Genomic DNA, 20,793 nt, shown 5'->3' on the forward strand with positions numbered 1-20,793 from the left:
CATCTTTCCTTGTCCTCTCCCTCTCCACCCAGTATCCATTCCAAGCAGGGCACATGCACCTGTCTCAGGAGGAACAAGAGTGATGCAGGAGAACAGGTTCCTGCCTCTATTGTGGCGATCCAGGACATTTCCGGGCAGAATGTCCCAAGCGTCTAGTAAAAGAGGATACCCATCAGCAGGGAGGGGAGTCCTGACGGGTCAGTTCTCTCTTCATTCAGCTTCTCCTAATCGTGTAATGCTTGCAGTTTCCTTGTCGTGAAGGTCTTGGACCCATGAACTTAAGGCGTTTACTGATGTTGGCGCAGCTGGCAATCTCATGGACATCTCTCTAGCTCAAAGGTGGGGAGTTCCGACTCAGGAACTGAGAGAGAAGATCAACATCAAGGTGCTGGATGGTCGATTTCTGGGCACTGGCCAGATCCACCTTTCCAACCGACCCCTCCAACTTATGCTCAAAAGGCAACCATAGTGCAGAACTCTGCTATCTGGTTGATTCGCCTGAACTGTCACTTGTGCTTGGTCTCCCTGGTTATCCCAACAACCCACGGATCGATTGGTCTCTGAAAGCACTCCAAGAGCGGGAACCGGCATGACTGTCTACCTGTCTGGGTCCAGCTCAAGTTCCCTTCCATGAATCCCCTCCTGTGTCAGCTAAGAACTATCTGGGATTCCGGCTGAAGATGTGGATCTTCTTGAGGTCTTCAGTAAAAGGAAGGCCACCTCCCTGCCCCCACAGTGGCCATACGACTGTGTCATAGACCTCCTACCTGGCATGAGTCCTCCCTGGGGCTAGCTCTTTTCCCTCTCTCGTTCTGAAACAGTGGCCTTGGAGGAATACATCAAGGAGGCACTGGCCATGGGGTTTATCTGTCTGTCAACCTCGCCGGCAGGAGCAAACTTCTTTTTTGTGAGCAAGAAAGATGGAAAGCTCCATCTTCGTAATGATTATTGGCTCCTGAACAACATCACTGTGGAGAACCGGTACCCTCTTCCCCTGCTGGCATCTGCATTTGAGCACCTCCAGGGAACAAACATATTTTCCAAAATTGATCTGCGTAATGCCTACAATCTGGTTCGCATGGGAGAAGGGGATGTGGAAGATGGCTTTCAACACCTCTGAGGCCACTATGAGTAACAGGTGATGTCTTTTGGTCTGACCATCGCCCTTGTTGTATTCCAGGCCTTGGGTAACAATGTGCTCAGGGACATGTTGAACCAGTTTGTGTATTTAGACGACATCCTTATCCGTTCTTGCTCTCATCAGGAACACGTCCAGCACGTCCAAAGAGTTCCCATATGGCTCCCTGAAAATAACCCTAACGCTAAGCCCGAAAAATGTGAGTTCCATGAAGATCAGGTGTCCTTTTTAGGCTATATACTTACCTCATTCAGTGCTCAAACGGGCCCTAATAAAGCTCTGGCACTTACAGAGTGGCCCAAACCACCTGCAGTCAAACAGATAGGGCGGTTGATAGGGTTTGCGAACTTTTATCGCCGGTTCATTCAGAATTTCGGCTCTAACGCGGCTCCTATAAATGCACTCACCAGGAAGACCTTGGCAGGATGCTATTGGATGGATGGTGCAAAACATGCACTTTTGGAGCTAAAGCAACATTTCACCACTGCCCCACTGCTGCAACACCCAGACCCAACACAGCCATTCATAGTTGAAATGGGTGCTTCTGATGTCGGCATTGGAGCTGTCCTCTCTTAGCGCTCGTCTGCGAACAACTGGCTGCATCCTTGTGTTCTTTCCCGTCGCTTGACTCCAGCTGAGAGGAACTACGATGTTGGGAACCGGGAACTTCTGGCTGTCAAGGAGGCCTTGGAGGAATGGTAACACTAGCTGGAGGGGGCGGAGCAGCCTTTCTTGATATGGACAGATCACAAGAACCTCTCAAGATGCAAAGAGACTCAACTCTTGTCAAGACCAGTAGTCTCTCTTCTTTACACGGTTTAATTTCATCGTCACCTATCGCCCCGGCAGCAAGAATACAAAGGCTGATGCAGTCTCTTAGTTTGACAGATCTGAGGACAATGCCGATCCACAGCCCATTTTCCTTTGGTTGTGTATTGCTGCTCCAGAGGTCTGGGGAATAGAGGCAGAGTTGAAAGGTGCTCCAGTCAGACCCAGGCCAAGGTGGGGGACCTCTCAACCAGCTATTTGTCCTTGCTGTGGTGCACTCCAAAGTGTTGGAATGGGGGTCATTCCTCCCATCTGGCTGGACATCCGGGAATTCAACGGACCCAGGAGTTTATAAAGAGACAATGTTGGTGGTTGTCTATGTCCCAAGATGTCTACGACCTTGTATCTGCTTGTCCCACCTGCACTCAGAACAAGATATCACGCCAGTGTCCTGCGGGTCTGTTATGTCCATTGCCTGTGCCCCACCGTCCCTGGTCCCAGCTCTCAGCTGATTTCATCACTAGGCTGACTATCTAATGAAAACACCACCACTTTGGTCATTGTGTATGGATTTTTCAAGGTTGCCCATTTCATTGCCCTCCCCAAGTTCCCATCAGCTTGTGAGACTGCCACACTCATAGTCCAACATCTGTTCAGGCTCCACGGCTTCCTTCAAGACGTAGTGTCTGATTGTGGACCACAGTTCACTTCCCACTTTTGGAAGGCTTTCTGCTCTTTGTAAGAGCCATGGCCAGCCTTGTGTCTGGTTTCCACTCCCAATCCAATGGCCAGACTGAGAGTGTGAACCAGGAGTTGGGAGACAACCGTGCACTGTCTTGCCTATTCCAACCCCACGTCTTGGAGCTCCCAATAGGCTTGGGCAGAGATTGCCCACAATAACCTCCAGTCTACCTCCATGGGTATGTCTCCCTTTGAATGCCAGAAAGGATTCCAGCCACTGCTCTTCCCTGATCAGGGGATTGATGCAGCAGTTCCTGCTGCTGAACAGCTGATCCAGCAATACAAGTGCACATTGGAGACAAGCCAGGGCTTCTCTGCTATGCACTCAGAAATAACATGGCCGTCAGTCTGATCGGCCCTGATCAAGGCCATTCAAGCTAGCAGTGGGGGTCTGGTTGGCATCCTGGGATCTTCCCCTGAAAGTTGAGAGCTGCAAATTGGCTCAGCACTATCTGGGACTGTTTGTAGTGGAAAAGACTGTCAACAAGGTCTCGTATAGATTGCATCTGCTTCGTAAGTGGAGTGCAGAGCTGAGGCCTAGATTCCAACCTGATTTCTAACTCTTCACATCCTTGTCCCTAAACTCTAATCTGACCTCTAACTCCTCACTCTGCCTGCAAAACCATCCTCTGAATGAAAAAACAACTAAGTCTAACCCATGACCTCGAGGAGACTGCCAGCATGGCACCGTCTTGACTGCCATCTCTGGCTGGAGAGGGGCAAAGCCTCAGGATAAGGGACTGAAACAAGGAGTAAATTTTTCTCCAAAGGATGGTACATCTTTGGAACATTCCCAAAGGCTAAGAGTGCATAGCTATTAAATATACAGACTGAGATCCAAATAGTTTTGAAAATGGGCATCAAATGGGAAAGTGGATGAAGTATAGAATCTGTCTTAATTTTGCTAAATGGAGGAGCAAACTCAAGAGGCTGTAAGACATAATTTTGCACATATTTATTTTTCTATAGTAAACACATGCCCACAGTATACTCAACTACAACATATGAAGATTTTTCAGTATCTTAATATTAATTTGTATAGCATCTGAGAAACACTGTGCAGTGACGACAGTGGAATCTGATCAGATTTGATTTGATTTATGGCTCATTTATATTTCAGTCATATTTCTATAAATGTAACCTAAATGCCCTTCCCTTTAGTCAAACTTAGCTTATGGTGAAAATTCAGAACAGTAATGGGAGAGTGCAGCACTACAAAACATGCAGTTTTTTCAGCGAGATGTTAATTAAATTCCCATCCACCTTCCCACATATGTCACAGTGGTCATCTGAAAATAATCAGGGAGGTTTTCACTGATATCCTGGTTATGATTTATTCTTTAACTACATTTAAATAAAGTTTTGAGCAGTATCCCTGGTAACTACTTCTGCATGAAATGCATCCAGCTGGGGCTCCTTCCAGACCTCATTGGAAACTGGAGTTACAGATGGATGACTTTCTGCTCATACGGGAGAATTAGGAGGTGAGAGATGGCAGCAGTTGCTTGTCTGGAGTTGAGTGAGCTGAGCCTGAGATTTAATATTCAAGCTGGGCCTTTCAGAACATTTTGGTGGGCTTGAGGCCCTGTACTTTATAAGGCACTTGGCATGACGAGAAGAGGCAAAGGCTAATGTAAGATTCTTTCTTTCTTTGTCCATAAGTGCTTAGCTAGAGGAGCGAGAATGGTTCCAGTGTCAGTGGTGTGTTATTCATGTCAGACGTTGGAGTTCTGGGACCTAACTCGCACCAATAACTGCAACTGCACTAAGAACATCCAGCTGTAGCTCCTTACAAACCGTTTTATGGAACTGGAGCTGCACAGCTGTCTCATATGGGAGAATGAGCAGGTGATATAAAATAACTACAGGGGTTAGTCACCTCTAAGTTGCAGGACACAGGAGCTGGGTGATTGTCAGGAGAGGGAAAGAGAGTAGGCTGCCAGTGCAGATTACCCATGTGGCCATTCCTCACAATAACAACTATACTGTTTTGCATACAGTTGGTCGGAATGACAAAAGTCACACCGCCCAGGTCTCTGGCACACTGATTCTGGCTCTGTGATTCAGAAAGGAAATGGGGAAAAGAGAAGTGTGGTGAGGAGAGGGGATTCAACATCTAGGGGAGCAGATAGGAGATTCTGTGGACATGAAAGAGACAGATGGTACGTTGCTTCCTAGGTTCCAGGAATGGGGATGTCTTGGATCAAGTCGATAGCATTGTCAGAGAATGGAACAGCTGGTGTACAGGTAATTGCAGTGCATAGAGAGACTACAGGGAAGGATAGGCAATTGTTAGGACAAAATTGCATTCGGGGGTTGAAGTGAGTCTATTTTAAAGTTCAAAGTAAATTTATTACCAAAATACATACATGTCACCATATATGATCCTGGGATTCATTTTCTTGTGGCATACTCAATATTCTACAAAATAGAATAATAACCATAATATAATCAAAAAGAGACTACACCAGCATGGGTGTTCAACCAGTGTGCAAAAGGCACACTGTGCAAACGCAAAGAGAAAGAACTAATAATAATGAGTAAGCAATAAATATCAAAATCATGAGATGAAGAGTCCTTGAAAGTGAGTCCATAGCTCGCAGGAACATTTCAATGATGAAGTGGAGTAAACTTATCCCTTTTGGCTGAAGAGCCTGATAGTTGAGGGGTAATAACTATTCCTGAAACTGCTGGTGACAATCCTGAGGCTCCCGTACCTTCATCCTTCTCTTCTCCAACAGCGAGAAGAGAACAGGTCCTGGGTGGGGAAGTCTCTGCTGATGGAGTATGCAAGAAGCATCAGCAGCAATGGTGATGAACGTAATGCACAGATCAGTACAGCAAACTATGACGTTGTGGCCTCTACAGAGGCTTAGCTGTCACAAGGGCAGGAATAGCTGCTGGATGTTCTGGGGTTTAGATATTACAAAAGGGACAGGAGGGATGTAAAAGAGGTGGGGGAGTGGCATTGCTAATCAGGAATAGTATCACAATAGCAGAAAGGGAGGATGTTGTGGAGGGATTGTCTACTGAGTAGATGCAGGTGGAATTCAGAAACAGGAAGGGAGCAATCACTTTACTGGAAGTATACCATACAACCACCAGTAGCAACAGAGACACTGAGGAGCAGATTGAGAGGTAACATTTGGAAAGCAGTGAAAGTAACAGGGTAGTTGTCACAGGTTACAATATTGATTTGTACCTCCTTGGTGCAAAAGGTTTAGATGGGTGGAATTTGTTAGGTGCGTCCAGGAAGGATTCATGACACAACACTGAATGTAGGTAGGCGGACTAGAGGAGCGGCCATACTGGAACTGGTACTAGGCTAGGTCAGCTGTTAGTTCCTTCAGTGGGGGAGCAGTTTGCAAATAGTGACCACAACCCCCTGACCTTCATCTTAGCCTTGAACAGGGATAGAAGCAGACAGTATGACAAAGAATTTAATTGGGGAAGGGGGAATTATGAAGCTATTAGGGAGGAACTTGGAAGCATAAACTTGGAATAGATTTACACAGGGAAATGCACAACAGCCCATGGAGGTTGTTTAGAGAGCACTTTCATGGGGTTCTGGATAGGCTTGTCTCATTGAAGTAGGGAAACGATGCAAAGGTGAAGGGATCATGGCTGACAAAGATGTATAACACCTAGTCAAGAAGAAGAAAGCAGCTTACTTCAAGTATAAGAAACAAGGATCAGACAGGGCTCGAGAGTTACAAGGTTGCCAGGAATGAACTGAAGAATGCACTTACGAAAGTTAGAAAGGGGTATGAGAAGGCCTCAGCAAGTGGGCTTACCCTAAGGCATTCTACATTCATGTGAAGAACAGGAGAATGACTAGAGTGAGGATAGGACTGATCAGGGATAAAACAGGAAACATGTGCCTGGAGTCTGAAGGGGTAGCGGAGGACCTTAATGAGTTCCTTGCTTCAGTATTCATCATTGAGAGGGACCTTCTTGTTTGTGAGGACAACTTAAAGCGGATGTAATGCCAGAAAATATCAACATTAGGAGAGAGGATACACTGGAACTTTTGGAGAAAAACATTAGGATAGCCAAGTGGAGGGGATATAACCCAGGTTAATATGAAACGCAAGGAAAGAAAGGGCTGCACATTTGGCGATGATCTTTGTATCCTCACTGACCAAAGGAGTAGTACGACATGATTGGAGGGTGGTAAGTATTAATCCTCTATTCAAGAAAAGGAGTAGGGATAACCCTGGGAGTTACAGACCAGTAAGTCTTTCTTCCATGGTGGGCAAATTATTGAAGAGGATTCTTAGAGACAGGATTATAAGCATTTGGAGCAGCATAGTCTGATTAGGGATAGTCAGCATTGTGAGGGACATATCATGCCTCACGATCTTGACTGAATTATTTTAGTATGTGACAAAGCACACCAATGAAGGTAGAGCAGTGGATGTGGTGTATATGGATTTTAGTAAGGAGCTTGGTAAGGCTCCCCATGGTAGGTTCATTCAGTAAGCCAGGTGGCATGGCACCTAGGGAAGCTGGGCTGTGTGAATTCAGAATTAGCGTGCCCATAGGAGACAGAGAGTGGTTGTGGGTGGAGCATTTTCAGCCTGGATGTCAGTGACCAGTGGCGTTCGGCAGGGATCTATTCTGGGAGCCCTGCTCAGTGATTTTCATAAATGACTTGGATGAGGAAGTGGAAGGGCAGGTTAGTAGGTTGAAGACACAAAGGTGGTTGTAGTTGTGGATAATGTAGAAGGTTGTCATGTTTACAACAGAGCTGGGCTGAGAAGTAGCAGATGTAGTTCAATCTGGAAAAGTGTGAAGTGATTCACTTTGGAAGGTTGAATTACAACAGGATACATAGCTAATAATAGGATTCTTAGCAGTGTGACGAACAGCGGGATCTTGGGGTCTACTTCCATAAATCCCTCATAGATGCTGCGCAAGTTGATAGGGGTGGTTAAGAAGGCCTTCATCAGTCAGGGGATTGAGTTCAAGAGCCACATAGTTAGACCATACTTGGAATATTGTGTTCAGGTCTGGTTGAGAGGGTGCAGAGGAGATTTATCAGGATGCTGCCTGGATAAGAAAACATGTCTTACAAGGATAGGTTAAGCAAGTTAGGGCATTTTTCTTCAGAATGAAAGAGGATGACAGGTGACTGATAGAAGTGCACAAGATGATATTAAGCATAAACTGAGTGGATGGCCAAAGACTTTCGCCCAGGATGGAAATGGTTAATAAGTGCGGCATAATTTTAAGGTGATTAGAGGAAAGAATAGATGGGATGTCCGAGTAGGTTTTTGTTTATACAGAGAGTGTAAATTGACCTGCCAGCGGTGGTGGTAGAGGCAGATATATCAGGGATATTTAAGGAACTCTTATAGAGGCACATACAAAAATGGATGGCTATGTAGTAGGGAAGGATTAGTTTGATCTTAGAGTAGGATACAAGCTCAGCACAACATTGTGGGCTGAAGGGACTGTAGTGTTCTATGTTTTATGTTTTTAAAGTATCTATTCATTTTCTCTTGGCTGTTTGTGAGGGCTTACAGTCTGTAAACTGGCTGCCACAAAACTTACACTACAAGGCAATTACATTATTTCATTGGCTATAAAGTGCTTTGGGACATCCTAATGCTGTAATAGTCAGTATCTAGTCTTCTGATTTTGTAAAATGACCTCCATGACATCATTATCTGCAGTTAAAACAAGTCATATTTTGACAGTCTAGCTGAGGCATTTTCTACTTTCTCTCTCCTTTTAATGAAGGATTCCCCTCTACCAAATTTAATAAAACATTTCCCTCAATTCTGCTTTTACCTCTTCACTCCTTCCCACAATCAAGATAGGGGTTTCCCCATCTTCACTTTCCTGCATTTTCAATGAATCACCCTGCATCATTTCTGATGTTTCCAGTCCGATTCAAATATAAAGTATACCTTTTGCTTTTCTCCTCTTTTACCTTTTCAAAACAGATTGTTCACTCTATAATATGCAAATTCACTCATAACTTACAAACTTCATACTCTATTCATGACATCCTTCATACAAACTGCAAGATGGAAAACCTTTCATCTGAGTTCTCTGTTTTATCATTCAAATATTCTTTCTGAGTGAAAAAGCTTTGAACAGTACTCAATCTTCACAAAGTAAACTGCTCCACTGATACAGATTAGGTGACATTACACACCCATTGAAAGTGCAAGCATTATTCTGAGTTTGTGGTGCTTGTCAATTTAATTGCAGTGGCACTCCCACTCTGACCTCCGCCAGCTTTCAATATTACAGCTTTTGGACTTGATACGGAGTTCAGCAATTTCAGATAATGGCATTACTATTTCCATCTGCACCTCCCGGAAACTTTATTACAAATGCCACCACATGTGTTTATGTCATTTACTCTCTCCTATCTTCTGCACTATCACAGACCTTCATTCCTCTCTTCCTTTGCATTTCATAACATGCTTTACTGTCAACTCTCACCACTTCAGATGTTTAGAAGGGCAGCAAACCATTGTAACCCTTTGGTTTGCACTGCAAACACTAACCAACTCGCTGTGGTAAAAAAAAATCATGCCAGTTTTGCTTATTTTACCAAGCACCCTTATTCTATATGTCACACTTTTTGACCTTTCTGACAAAGGGAACAGTGGTTTCTCAATCTGCCACATCTGTACTATGACTTCAAATATCAAATCCCCAAACAACCTTCTCTGTTTAAAGGAGATCAGTCCCAGCTTCACCACTCTATCCATATAAACTTCTTAGCCCCAAAATCATTTGGATAAATTTCTTCTGTGCCCACTCTGAAGCCTTTACATCTTTCATAAAGGCTTTGCACACAGATTTGGACACAAGTCTCTAGCTGCTTTATAAAAGTTCATTCATGACTTTCTTGCTTCTACTTATAAAGCCTAGTATCTTGTATTCTTCTTTAACAAATTTCTGAACCTATGTTGTACTTCCAAAAAGGTATGCACGCATATATGCAGATTTTTATATTTTCCTAACTCTTAAGATTGTGCACTTTAATTTATACTGCCTCATTTCATTTTCTGCTTTATTTCTTATTTTTCATCTGCCATCCATTTCTCATTGCACCTGCCTATCTACATCTCTTGGAATACTATTACTAACCTATTCACGGTTCACTACACCTCTTAAGTTTTGGGTCATCTGCAAATTTAGAAACTCTGCCTTGCACATCCAAGTCCAAGTCATTTATATTAAGAAAAACAGCTGCCCAGTATCAACCCCTGGGGAACTCCATTATATCATTCACTCCAGTCTGAAAAACAACTTTGCACAACTAGTTTCTGTTTCCTGCTACTTAGCCATTTACACTTTTGAAAATGTTGGTGTTAAACTGTCAATTTGTAATATATAGTTCAATGAACAATCACAGAAATGCTCAAATGCTAAAGTTTTGTGGATAGCAAGGGATAGATTTGGGGCAGGATCTGACAAGTGTCCTGTAGCTGATTCATGGGAAAAAATAGCTCATGTGCTCTTTCCCTCAGGTAAGATTGCATACCAATTATTAAACACTATTAAGCATACACAACTACTTACTAAAGACATTGTTTGTCATATTTGGAAGTCTGTGTGAGGTGCATGAAGTGTACATAAAAGAACCTGTTCCAACCTTGTAATGAATCTACTAGCATGGCAATGATCAGCAACTCCATATGAATAATTGAAGCTGCCAAGATGTGATTGCTTGCATTGCTTAAGCACTCTCCTAGAGGGGTGGCATTTGTCCGAAAGGGCAGTAATCAAGGTATTATATTTGTGCTCCCACCATAAGCATTCCAAGACTGTTTTCAGTGTTGCCCATCAGCTCTCTGGCCCAGATAGCTCATAACAAGATGGCAGAGTCCAAAGTTAAGCCACCTGAGCCTAGTAGTGCTTATGTTAACCAGTGATCATTTACAATTTCCTACACCTTGCAAACAGCAACCATCCATCATCTAGGCTTCAGCCACCACAGATCACTGCAGAGAGGCAAAGATGTACACTGAGTGAATGATTTTGCTCTTGGAGATACAATAATACTTGACATATGTTTTTGCTTTTTGTGATTTGTGCAAAAGAGATTGATAACCCAGGAATAGAATGGGAGCTTCATTGTTATAGGGCTTTGGGTTTCATTTAATTTATCATTTGTGGCTGCTGTGCATTACCAGGAGGCCTGTATTAAGTATTCATGCCTCTCTGAATTGAATACACATTCTACACCTCGCACTGACTCTGAAAACCTTTGTCTTTCAATTCAGTGCTCCTTAGAGCATTGGGGAGCTCCTGTGTGGAGTTCTGAGCATTTCTCTCAGAAGGGAACTAGGCCTTCTTCGTCAAAATACCTTTTTCCCTCCTCCTTTAGCACTCCGTAGCCCTACCATTTTTCTGCACAGCCCCACACTATGTGGGTATATAGAACTTGGTGCTAGGGGAAGTTGTAGAAATGGGTATAAAACACATTTGGACAGGTTTCTGGATAGGAAAGATTCAGAGCTGGTGATTTCCAAATATTTTTATCCCATGTACCCCTACCTTTATCTGAGAGGTCCATGAACCCCAACTTGGATGCCCTGGTTAGAGGGACATGGGCTAAATGCAGACAAATGGGACGAGCTGAGTTAGGCAGCTTTGTGGACATGGATGTGTTGGGTCAGAGGGTCTCTCCGTGCTGTATAATGCTGTGATTCACCTATTTTCTTCAATAAAAATAGGGCTCCAACTTAATATTCTCAAAAATCTCCTGAATTGCTGCAACTATAAACTTCTATGTAGCTGAGCCCTCGACCGTTAACTCCCCAATAACCTGCAAGTAAATCATACTCCAATCTTATTGAGCTGACTGTACACAAGTAAAGGATTTTACTTGTAAAATAAACAAGTAAAGTAACAAGTAACAAGTAAAGCAAAGCATTGCACACTGCTTGATCCGACCCATGTATATTAAAAGCTTCGGGTGCTTGTGTGCCCTAAACAAAATGGGATATGATCTTTCATTCTTTTATACTTATTATAACATACACCCATGCTAGCTTCTGACAATCTGTCCTAATCCTCTTCCCTCTCCATTTCCCTCGTTTCTCTATCACATACTCATTGACTTTTTATGTACTTTTAATACTTACCTAAACTAAGAGGCAACTTAGAGTGACAATGTAGGAAACTAGGAGAAAACTGGAGCATCCAGCCAAAATTTATACGGTTACTGAGAATACGTGCAAACTCCACCCAGACAGCAGATGAGGTGAAGATTGAATTCAGATCATGGAACTATGCAGCAACAGCACTGTGCATCACTTAGTGACCCTTTTGAGTGAAGCATTTTGTGAATAATCAACTGTCATTTTCAAATAATTCAGTGCAATAATTTAGCTCCACAGTGCTTAAGTACCCACGTGGAACAGCAAAGCTGGCAAGGACCAGAATGGGATGGTGATGTTGAATTAATTCTGTAATCCCAAGGACTGCTACAATATTTTTGGATATTGAGGTGATTTTGCTGTTCCATTATAGTTCCTTTGTCACGATATTTTATGTTGTTACATTCCCACCAGCTTTCACTTTTCTCTTTACCAGTTCCTCTGTCCTACCTGACACACTAGTTCAGATCTTATTTTGTTCTTTCCCCTCTTACCTCTTTTCCTTGACTCATTATTTACTGAAAACCTTTTGCTTTTGATGCAAAGTCACTAACATACAATTTTAACTCTGCTTCTCTTTCCAAATACTTCATTTCACCAGCACCTGTGGTGCCTTACTTTTGTAAACTTAAAAATATACCACTTTAAGTGTCTCTACTTTCAAAAACTGTTTCTACCTTGGTGGGTGTTGGGGATTTCACTTCTGCCTCTTCGTCTTCAGTTACTAAAGGAGGATTGTTGTCCTGTTGCTGTGGCTGTATTTCTTCATGTATCCCTGTTAAAATGGTACATTTTCACAAGATATTGAAGTTCCTCTTTTTAAAAGCTAGTAGGAAAAAAAATCTTGTGTTATCTGTTACAGACATATAAATGAAGGAGGAAGAATGAAAGCCAACTTACTTTCATTAGCTACATAATTTGCTGGAAAGTAGCCCTGTGATCCATTGGCTAAGCGGCCAAACCACCAGTTCACATTATCTTTGTACAGCACTTGGATAATGTCATAACGCTGGATGGTTAGCTCATCTGATCGATGCGCTGTGTAGTCATAAAGAGCTACAACCTAAGTGAGAGATAAGACCGCCACAGTTTTATCACAACCATGCCACAAAGAGAAACTCCTAAGACTAACTTCCTCCTGCATCAGGACAGCTGAAACCAAAGCTGCAATATGGTAAGAGCTGAGGCTGTCTAAGGGTTTTGTTGATGGAATCAAAGGTGGTGGGAACGTAGCAGGAGCTGTGAGATAAAAGATTGTGGGATTCAAGAGATGTTAAAACATTCCACAGCACTAAGATTAGTTTCCAACAGCTGCCGTTGTATGAAGTACTCATATTAAACAATGACTGCAGCTTCATTTGCAAACATACTGAGAATATTAACACAACTCTGAACCTAAAACCAACCAGCAGTTTATATTTGAATGTTTTACACTACAGCAGACACTTAAATATGGTGAAAAAAAATATTTTAAAGCATTAAACAGAAATTGCTTCTTTTTACTGTTACTGATCAAAGAACTAATCAAAATAAAAACCATTAATCTGATAGAGATTACAGTAGCAAAATTATCTGAATAATCTTAATTATTTTTCAGAACTGATTGATGATTGTATGATTCCATAGTTATCCATTTCTACAACTTTAGTTTTGATGCTGCTACAGGGTTTAACAAAATGTAAAAATGTAAAAGCGTGCAGTACTCAAAAGGTTAATTCCCAATCACAAACTGATACATTTTGGAAAGTCTGAGTGGGATTTTTTTTATTGCTATTAATAACCTGCAAAGATGAGTTATAGGACAGCTGTACATTTAGTGATCAGCCTGTCATTTTGAAAGTGTCAGTAATATAAAAATCAACTTAATACCAAATACTCTAGAAATAGGAGGCACTTCAGAATTCAATAAATAATCTCTAAAAAAAATTCATCATTCTCTTAAATAAAGTTCTTCTCCCATCACCACTCCCCCACCCACAAGATTTAATTTTTTTCCTTCAGACTTCTTCCCAAGCTGACTGCAAGCTCAAGGTGCGAGCAGCTTCTCTTACATCTGTGTCAACACTGTTCGTGGTCTGAATGTTGAATTGTGAAGGTAACAGGTCCACCTTCAAGAGAAAGGGTTTAGTTTCCACCCCGTATCTTTTTCAGAAATAAGACAGACCTGTTAAATTTATCACACATGCAATTCCAAACACAAAACTCTACCATTGCTCATCAGCACAGGATATTTAAAAACAAGTGCAAATTTTTTAAAATAATTTTTAAAACTTTCATAAAAATGTAGTATACAAATAATTATGTTTGAATGGAATTCCCCTCCCTCAATGCAAGATACCTTAACCAAAAGCAATACTTCAGATAACTAAACTAGAGCTAAATATGAAGGTTTTGGTATGTTTGGTTGAAAGCAACAAGACTAAGAAAACACTTTGGTGTTTCTTGTTTTGTTTGTTGAGGTATCATATATATAAAAATATACACATCTAACGGCATCATTTCACATTGATAGCATTTTCGTTCCGCAGAGCAAAGTGCACTGATACTTCAGTGCCAAATGTACTTAGAACCTACACAAATCAGCTGGTGGGGTACTTGCAGACATTAACCTTCTCTCTGCTGCAATTTGAAGTTCTCACCTGCTTTAAGAAGAGCACTATTATCCCAGTACATCAGAGACAAGGTATCTTGCCCTAAGGACTACTGCCCAAGGTTCTGATATATTTCATCATGAACTGCTTTGTAAGGCTGGTTATTGACTCCAACCTGCCAGACAACCTCAACCCACTGCAATTTGCCTACTGTTGAAAAAGGTGGATGCCACCTCCCCTTGTAGTATCTGGATGGTAAAGACAGCAATATTATATTATTACTTACTGACTACCGCTCCACCTTCAATACCAATTCCAAGCAAGGTCATCCCAGAACTCCTAGACCTGGAACTCAACTCCTCCCAATGGACCCCTGACTTCATGACTAATTGACTGCAGTCAGTAAGGGTATTCTGTTCCACAAACATGAGAAAATCCACAGATGCTGGAAATCCAAAACAACACACACAAAATGCTGGAGGGACTCAGCAGGCCAGGCAGCCTTGTATTTATCACCTCAATACACTGTTGTAATGAATCGACCTGTGTAAATGTATGCAAGGTAAGTTTTTACCTGTACCTCAGTACATGTGACAATGTGACACACCAATTTACCCTTGGGTGCCCTTTGTCTCCACAGGAAGTAAGAAGTGCAAATTCCTACAAGAGCTAGCTGATATTTCTAGAAGCAAGAATAGTGGAATAAGTAGGAATGGCTACATCTTGAGAACTCCATGGAAGTTAGTTTTCAACCAATTCAATTCAGTCCACATGATTTCAAGAAGTGGGCCAAGCAAGTTATGCAAAACCAGACAAGTGTGTAGCTTTGGTGCTCCAGAATTAGCCACACCATAGCCAAGTCATTCCAGTACAGTTACTCTGTTGGTATTCAGCACACAAAGTGAAAATTTGTCTGAATATGTTTGACAAAGCAAGGCAAATTGACACTAGGCAATTACTGAAAACTACAGATGCTGGAAAATTGAAATAGAAACAGGAAGAACTGGAAATTCTCAACTGGTCAGGTAACATCTCTGGAGAGACAAACTGTGTTAATGCTTCAGATTGGTAACCTTTTATCACCCAGAAATGAAGCCAAGAGCTGAGCTCCAGAGGTGTTGCACTTTAACGTCAAGATAGCATTCGACTTAACAAGGAGCCCTGCCAAAGCAATAATCAATAATATCAAGGAGAAATGACTCCAAAGGTGGAGCCATACCTCACAAAAGCAAAATTGGTTGTGAGTGCTGGAGATGAATTAGTGTAGTCCTGGACATGAGTATAGGGGCTTCTGAAGGCAATGGGTTACAGTTGAACAGTTTAAGCTGCTTCATCAACAACATTCCTGCTCTCATAAGGTGAGAAAAGTAGACTTACTTGTTGAAGATTACACAAATTTCAATTCCATTTGTAGCTCCTCAGCAAATGAAACAGTAGGCAGAAAAACATAGGCAATCAAATATGAGCTGATAAATGGCAAACAGCATTTGTGCCACACAAGTAATAGACGACTGCCGTCTCTAACAAGTGGGATGTTGGTTCCTGGTTCCTGCAGGAAATGGCACTTCCTACTTACAATGGCTGTAGACACTGAAGAGAATGAGATTCATTCTACACTGAAATCTTAGTGCAGTCTGACTTGTTGCCTGAGAAAGCAAAATGTTGTCAAAGTGAAATGACGTCCTTCGATGTATACAGTATATTTTTATATAACATTCCACTCCTAACATTCAACAGCATCACCATTGTTGAGAGTCCCACTACTAATATTCATTTGACTGAAAACACAGCTGCACCAGCCAAAACAATAACTTGCAGCCAGAGCTGAGTATCCTCCAGCAAGTTGCTTACCTTATGCCAAATTATAAATCAGGAGTGTGATATGAGGCTCTCATGAGCGAATGTATCCCAAGAATTCTGAAGAAGCCTGATGTCATTCGGGACAGAAAAGCCTACTTTATTATCATCTCATTCAGCAGACTAAACAGTAATTTCCACCACCATTTGCATACAGTAGCTGCACTATGTATGATCAGTAAAATACAATGCTTTTTCTCACCAAGTTGCTCTTACAGAGTCATTAGAATATGGAAAAAAATTATTCAGATGATTGATAAAAGAAATCTAGCTAGAGTCACTGGTGCATTTTCCTCTTTTGGCCTTACTAATTTTTTTTAATTCAAATAATTATCCAGCTTCCTTTTGAATTCTACAAATAAATCTTTCCCAAACTATAAGCAAGAAGTTCAAGCTAGACTTGAAGTAATCAGCATAAAATTGATTTTCCTCATGTCATTTTTGTTCGTTCTGCCAGTCATTCTCATTCTGTCCCCTAGTTAATGGCCCCTCTATCAATGGGCAACTTTCCTACACTCTGTCAATGCCCTTGATGATTGTAAATATGCTCAAGTGATGCCTTCACAATGGAATTATTCTAAAGACAGAAAAAACCCAGCTTTCTCTCCACATTTGCCAAAACCGTTTGTTTTAAAAGTCTGGCACCCAGCTATGATTGAAACACTGTTTTCTCAAGTTTTGTCATTACTTTCCTTGCCTTTGCACTCCCTACCTTCATTTAAAAAATTTATTTCCCATTTTTTAAAAAACTTCTTTCTGATCTTACCCTGGCTCTTTCAATGAAATGTGTACATATATCTCCAAACTAGTTACTAGATTCCTTTTAGAATTGTGCCCACTAGCTCATATTGCCTCTTTTTGCTTGCCTTTTAAGATGTATCAATTTGCATTTTTCAACAGTAACTTTCACCTGAAACTATCTATCAGTTCAACCAGCCTGTCTATATCACATAAAGTCGTCTACAATCTTCATAGTTCATTAGGCTATGGTTTTTGAGGTTTGTACTTAGGCGTATGCTTACTTAGTGCTTGTCACCCTACACCATCAAAATGATGAAAAAAGCTATTAAAATATTTCAATTTATTCAGAATCTTCCTGGAACTTGGCCAGTTGTCTTGGGGGGAGGATTAGTATCCTAGGATAGATTGTTCCTTCTTCTTAAATAACAAAGGAGTCCTGAAACACCAAGATACCGATGACCAGCATATTTTGCAAGAGATTTAAATATACATTTTTTAATATAGTATACTACTCGGATAGCTCACTATTGGCTTATTTATGTACAAATTCCAAACACATGGTGACATTCTGTAGCTTTGAGAACCGTTAGCTTACTTATTAATAAATGGTGAAGGGAGGTTCCTTTGATACTGCGCAGTAATTGTGCACAGCGAAGGACAACTCAGACTTAAATGTGAGGAGTGATTTTAATAATCAGTAATATAATAAACAATTACAATTTCAAGGTTTGCAGCAATTAAGAACATCTGGTAGCACATTTACTGGCAAACAATAATTTTATGTACCAAGGAAAGGAATTAGTAAAAGCAATGAGATGATTGTGAAAAGCGTGATGCAGGGAGAGAATCAGGTATGGACAGAAAGGCAGTTGAAAGAACACTAGCCTGAATGCTAAGTGAAGAAGATGGATTCTTCGTATTACTAGAGAACTTCGTAGGTAAAGGCCTCAATTGTCTGATTAATGCCTTCTTCAGTTGTCAAGACCCACAGACATATCAGGCAATTTTCAACAAGAGATGTTAAAATAAGAGTTGACACAATTTGATGGCACATGTTTGACAGTGTCTGTGCATTTGTGTCTCACACTCATAGGGAAAGGCTGTAACAAACTGTGGGAATGAACAATCAGTAAATGTTGATAAGCTTTAATATGGACTTCATCAAAGCATTGCACTAGAGAACATGATTGAAGCTAAAAAGTCTGAAATGTTTTAAATTATCATCTAAAAGAGACAATGATTTAATGTTATCTTTAATCAAGACACCTTTCTAAGAGTTAAGGTTCTGATTCAACTATTTCTTTCACTTTCTGAACTAACCTACAAATATCAGTTATGTATGTACATTGGTTAAAGTAGCAGAGTCTTCAATCAACCGAAGTCTGAGAGGGGAACACATAAAATAACAAAGCAGTTTATCTTGTGAATGTGGTGTTCTAATATATGCACTTTGGAAAAGACTTCAGATCACAAACCAACAAAATATATTGTATTTGCAAAGAGATAGCTCTACCCAGAGAGGGTTGTACTGAAGTCTTAAAGGAAGCTCATAGTTCCAAATGTCACTCTGGAGACTCGAGCACAAAACCTAGACTGATGCTTGACAGAGAGTTCTCTCACAGGTATCAATTTTGTATGAGATTTTAAAGACTGTAGATTTTACAAGACATAGGAGCAGAATTAGGCCATCTGCCCATCGAGTCTGCTCCTCCATTCAATCATAGCTGATCCTTTTTTCTATCTCCTCCTCAATCTCTGTTCCTGGCCTTCTCCCTGTAACCTTTGATGCCATGTCCAATCAAGAACCTATCAATCTCTGCCTTAAATACACCCAACAACCTGGCCTCCACAGCTGCATATGGCAATAAATTCCATAAATTCACCACCCTTCTCAAATTTTCTTCACATCTCTGTTTTGAAAGGGCGTCCCTCAATCCTGAGGCTGTGCTCTCTTGTCCTAGACTCTCTCACCATGGGAAACATCCTTTCCACATCTACTCCGTCTAGGCCTTTCAACATTTGAAAGGTTTCAATGAGATCCCCTCTCATCCTTCTGAATTCCAGAGAGTACAGACCCAGAGCCATCCAACGTTCCTTGGATGATAACCTTTTCATTCTTGGAATCATCCTTGTGAACCTCCTCAGGACCCTCTCCAATGCCAGCATATCTTTTCTACGATGAGCGGCCCAAAACTGTTCACAGTACTCAAGGTGAGGCCTCACCAGGGCCTTATAAAGCCTCAGCATCACATCTTTGCTCGTATCCTAGACCTCCTGAAATTAATGCTAACATGGCATTTACCTTCCTCACCACCGACTCTACCTGCAAGTTAACCTGTAGGGCGTTCTGCACAAGTACTGTCAAGACCCTTCGCATCTCAGATTTTTGGATTTTCTCCCCGTTTAGAAAATAGTCCACACATTTATTTCTACTACCAAAGTACATGACCATGCATTTTCCAACATTGTATTTCATTTGCTACTTTCTTGCCCATTCTCCAAGTCCTTCTGCATCTTACCTGTTTCCTCAACATTACCTGCCCTCCACCAATCTTTGTATCATCTGCAAACTTGGCAACAAAGCCATCTATTCCATCATCCAAATAACTTACATATAGCATAAAAAGATGTGGTCCCAACACTGACCCCTGTGGAACACCACTAGTCACTGGCAGCCAACCAGAAAAGGATCCTTTCATTCCCACTCACTGCGTCCTACCAATTAGCCAATGCTCTAACCATGTTAGTAACTTTTCTGTAATACCATGGGTTCTTAACTTGGTAAGCAGCCTCATGTGTGGCACCTAGTCAAATGCTTTCTGAAAGTCCAAATGTACAGCATCCACTGCATCCCCTTTATTGGTCCTACCTGTACTATCCTCAGAGAATTCCAACAGGTTTGTCAGGCAGGATTTTCCCTGAAGGAAGCCATGCTATCTTGTACATACCTCGACACTGTTTTATCACCCCTTGTTCAATCCCTTCCGACCTATGTTTGTGACACTTCTCACGCTCTTAAACTTTTCGATGATTTTAAGTTCCCTGGCCCCCACCGCTTTATTTTCACCATGGATGTCCAGTCCTTATATACTTCCATCCCCCATCAGGAAGGTCTCAAAGCTCTATGCTTCTTTTTGGATTCCAGACCTAATCAGTTCCCCTCTACCACCACTCTGCTCCGTCTAGCGGAATTAGTCCTTACTCTTAATAATTTCTCCTTTTGCTCCTCCCATTTCCTCCAAACTAAAGGTGTAGCTACGGGCACCCGTATGGGTCCTAGCTATGCCTGCCTTTTTGTTGGGTTTGTGGAACAATCTATGTTCCGTGCCTATTCTGGTATCTGTCCCCCACTTTTCCTTCGCTACATCGACGACTGCATTGGCGCTGCTTCCTGCACGCATGCAGAACTCGTTGACTTTATTAACTTTGCCTCCAACTTTCACCCTGCCCTCAAGTTTACCTGGTCCATTTCCGACACCTCCCTCCCCTTTCTAGATCTTTCTGTCTCTGTCTCTGGAGACAGCTTATCCACTGATGTCTACTATAAGCCTACTGACTCTCACAGCTATCTGGACTATTCCTCTTCTCACCCTGTCTCTTGCAAAAACGCCATCCCCTTCTCGCAATTCCTCCGTCTCTGCCGCATCTGCTCTCAGGATGAGGCTTTTCATTCTAGGACGAGGGAGATGTCTTCATTTTTTAAAGAAAGGGGCTTCCCTTCCTCCACTATCAACTCTGCTCTTAAACGCATCTCCCCCATTTCACGTACATCTGCTCTCACTCCATCCTCCCACCACCCCACTAGGAATAGGGTTCCCCTGGTCCT

The 20,793-nt window shown here is 41.8% G+C and overlaps 1 protein-coding gene across 2 annotated transcripts in view; it reads right to left on the bottom strand.

The window, feature by feature from the left end:
* The window catches only part of ahi1 (Abelson helper integration site 1), a 216,059-nt gene that overhangs the window by 14,572 nt on the left and 180,694 nt on the right, over positions 1-20,793 (bottom strand). For both annotated transcript variants that reach the window (XM_063040430.1, XM_063040431.1), the window contains 2 exons: positions 12,679-12,841; positions 12,456-12,553 (listed from right to left, as the gene is read on the bottom strand). In XM_063040430.1, the coding sequence (XP_062896500.1) occupies positions 12,456-12,553; positions 12,679-12,841 (261 nt within the window). The remainder of the gene's footprint in view (positions 1-12,455; positions 12,554-12,678; positions 12,842-20,793) is intronic.

This window comes from Mobula hypostoma, chromosome 2 (assembly GCF_963921235.1).
Source record: "Mobula hypostoma chromosome 2, sMobHyp1.1, whole genome shotgun sequence".
Taxonomy (NCBI): Eukaryota; Metazoa; Chordata; class Chondrichthyes; order Myliobatiformes; family Myliobatidae; genus Mobula; species Mobula hypostoma.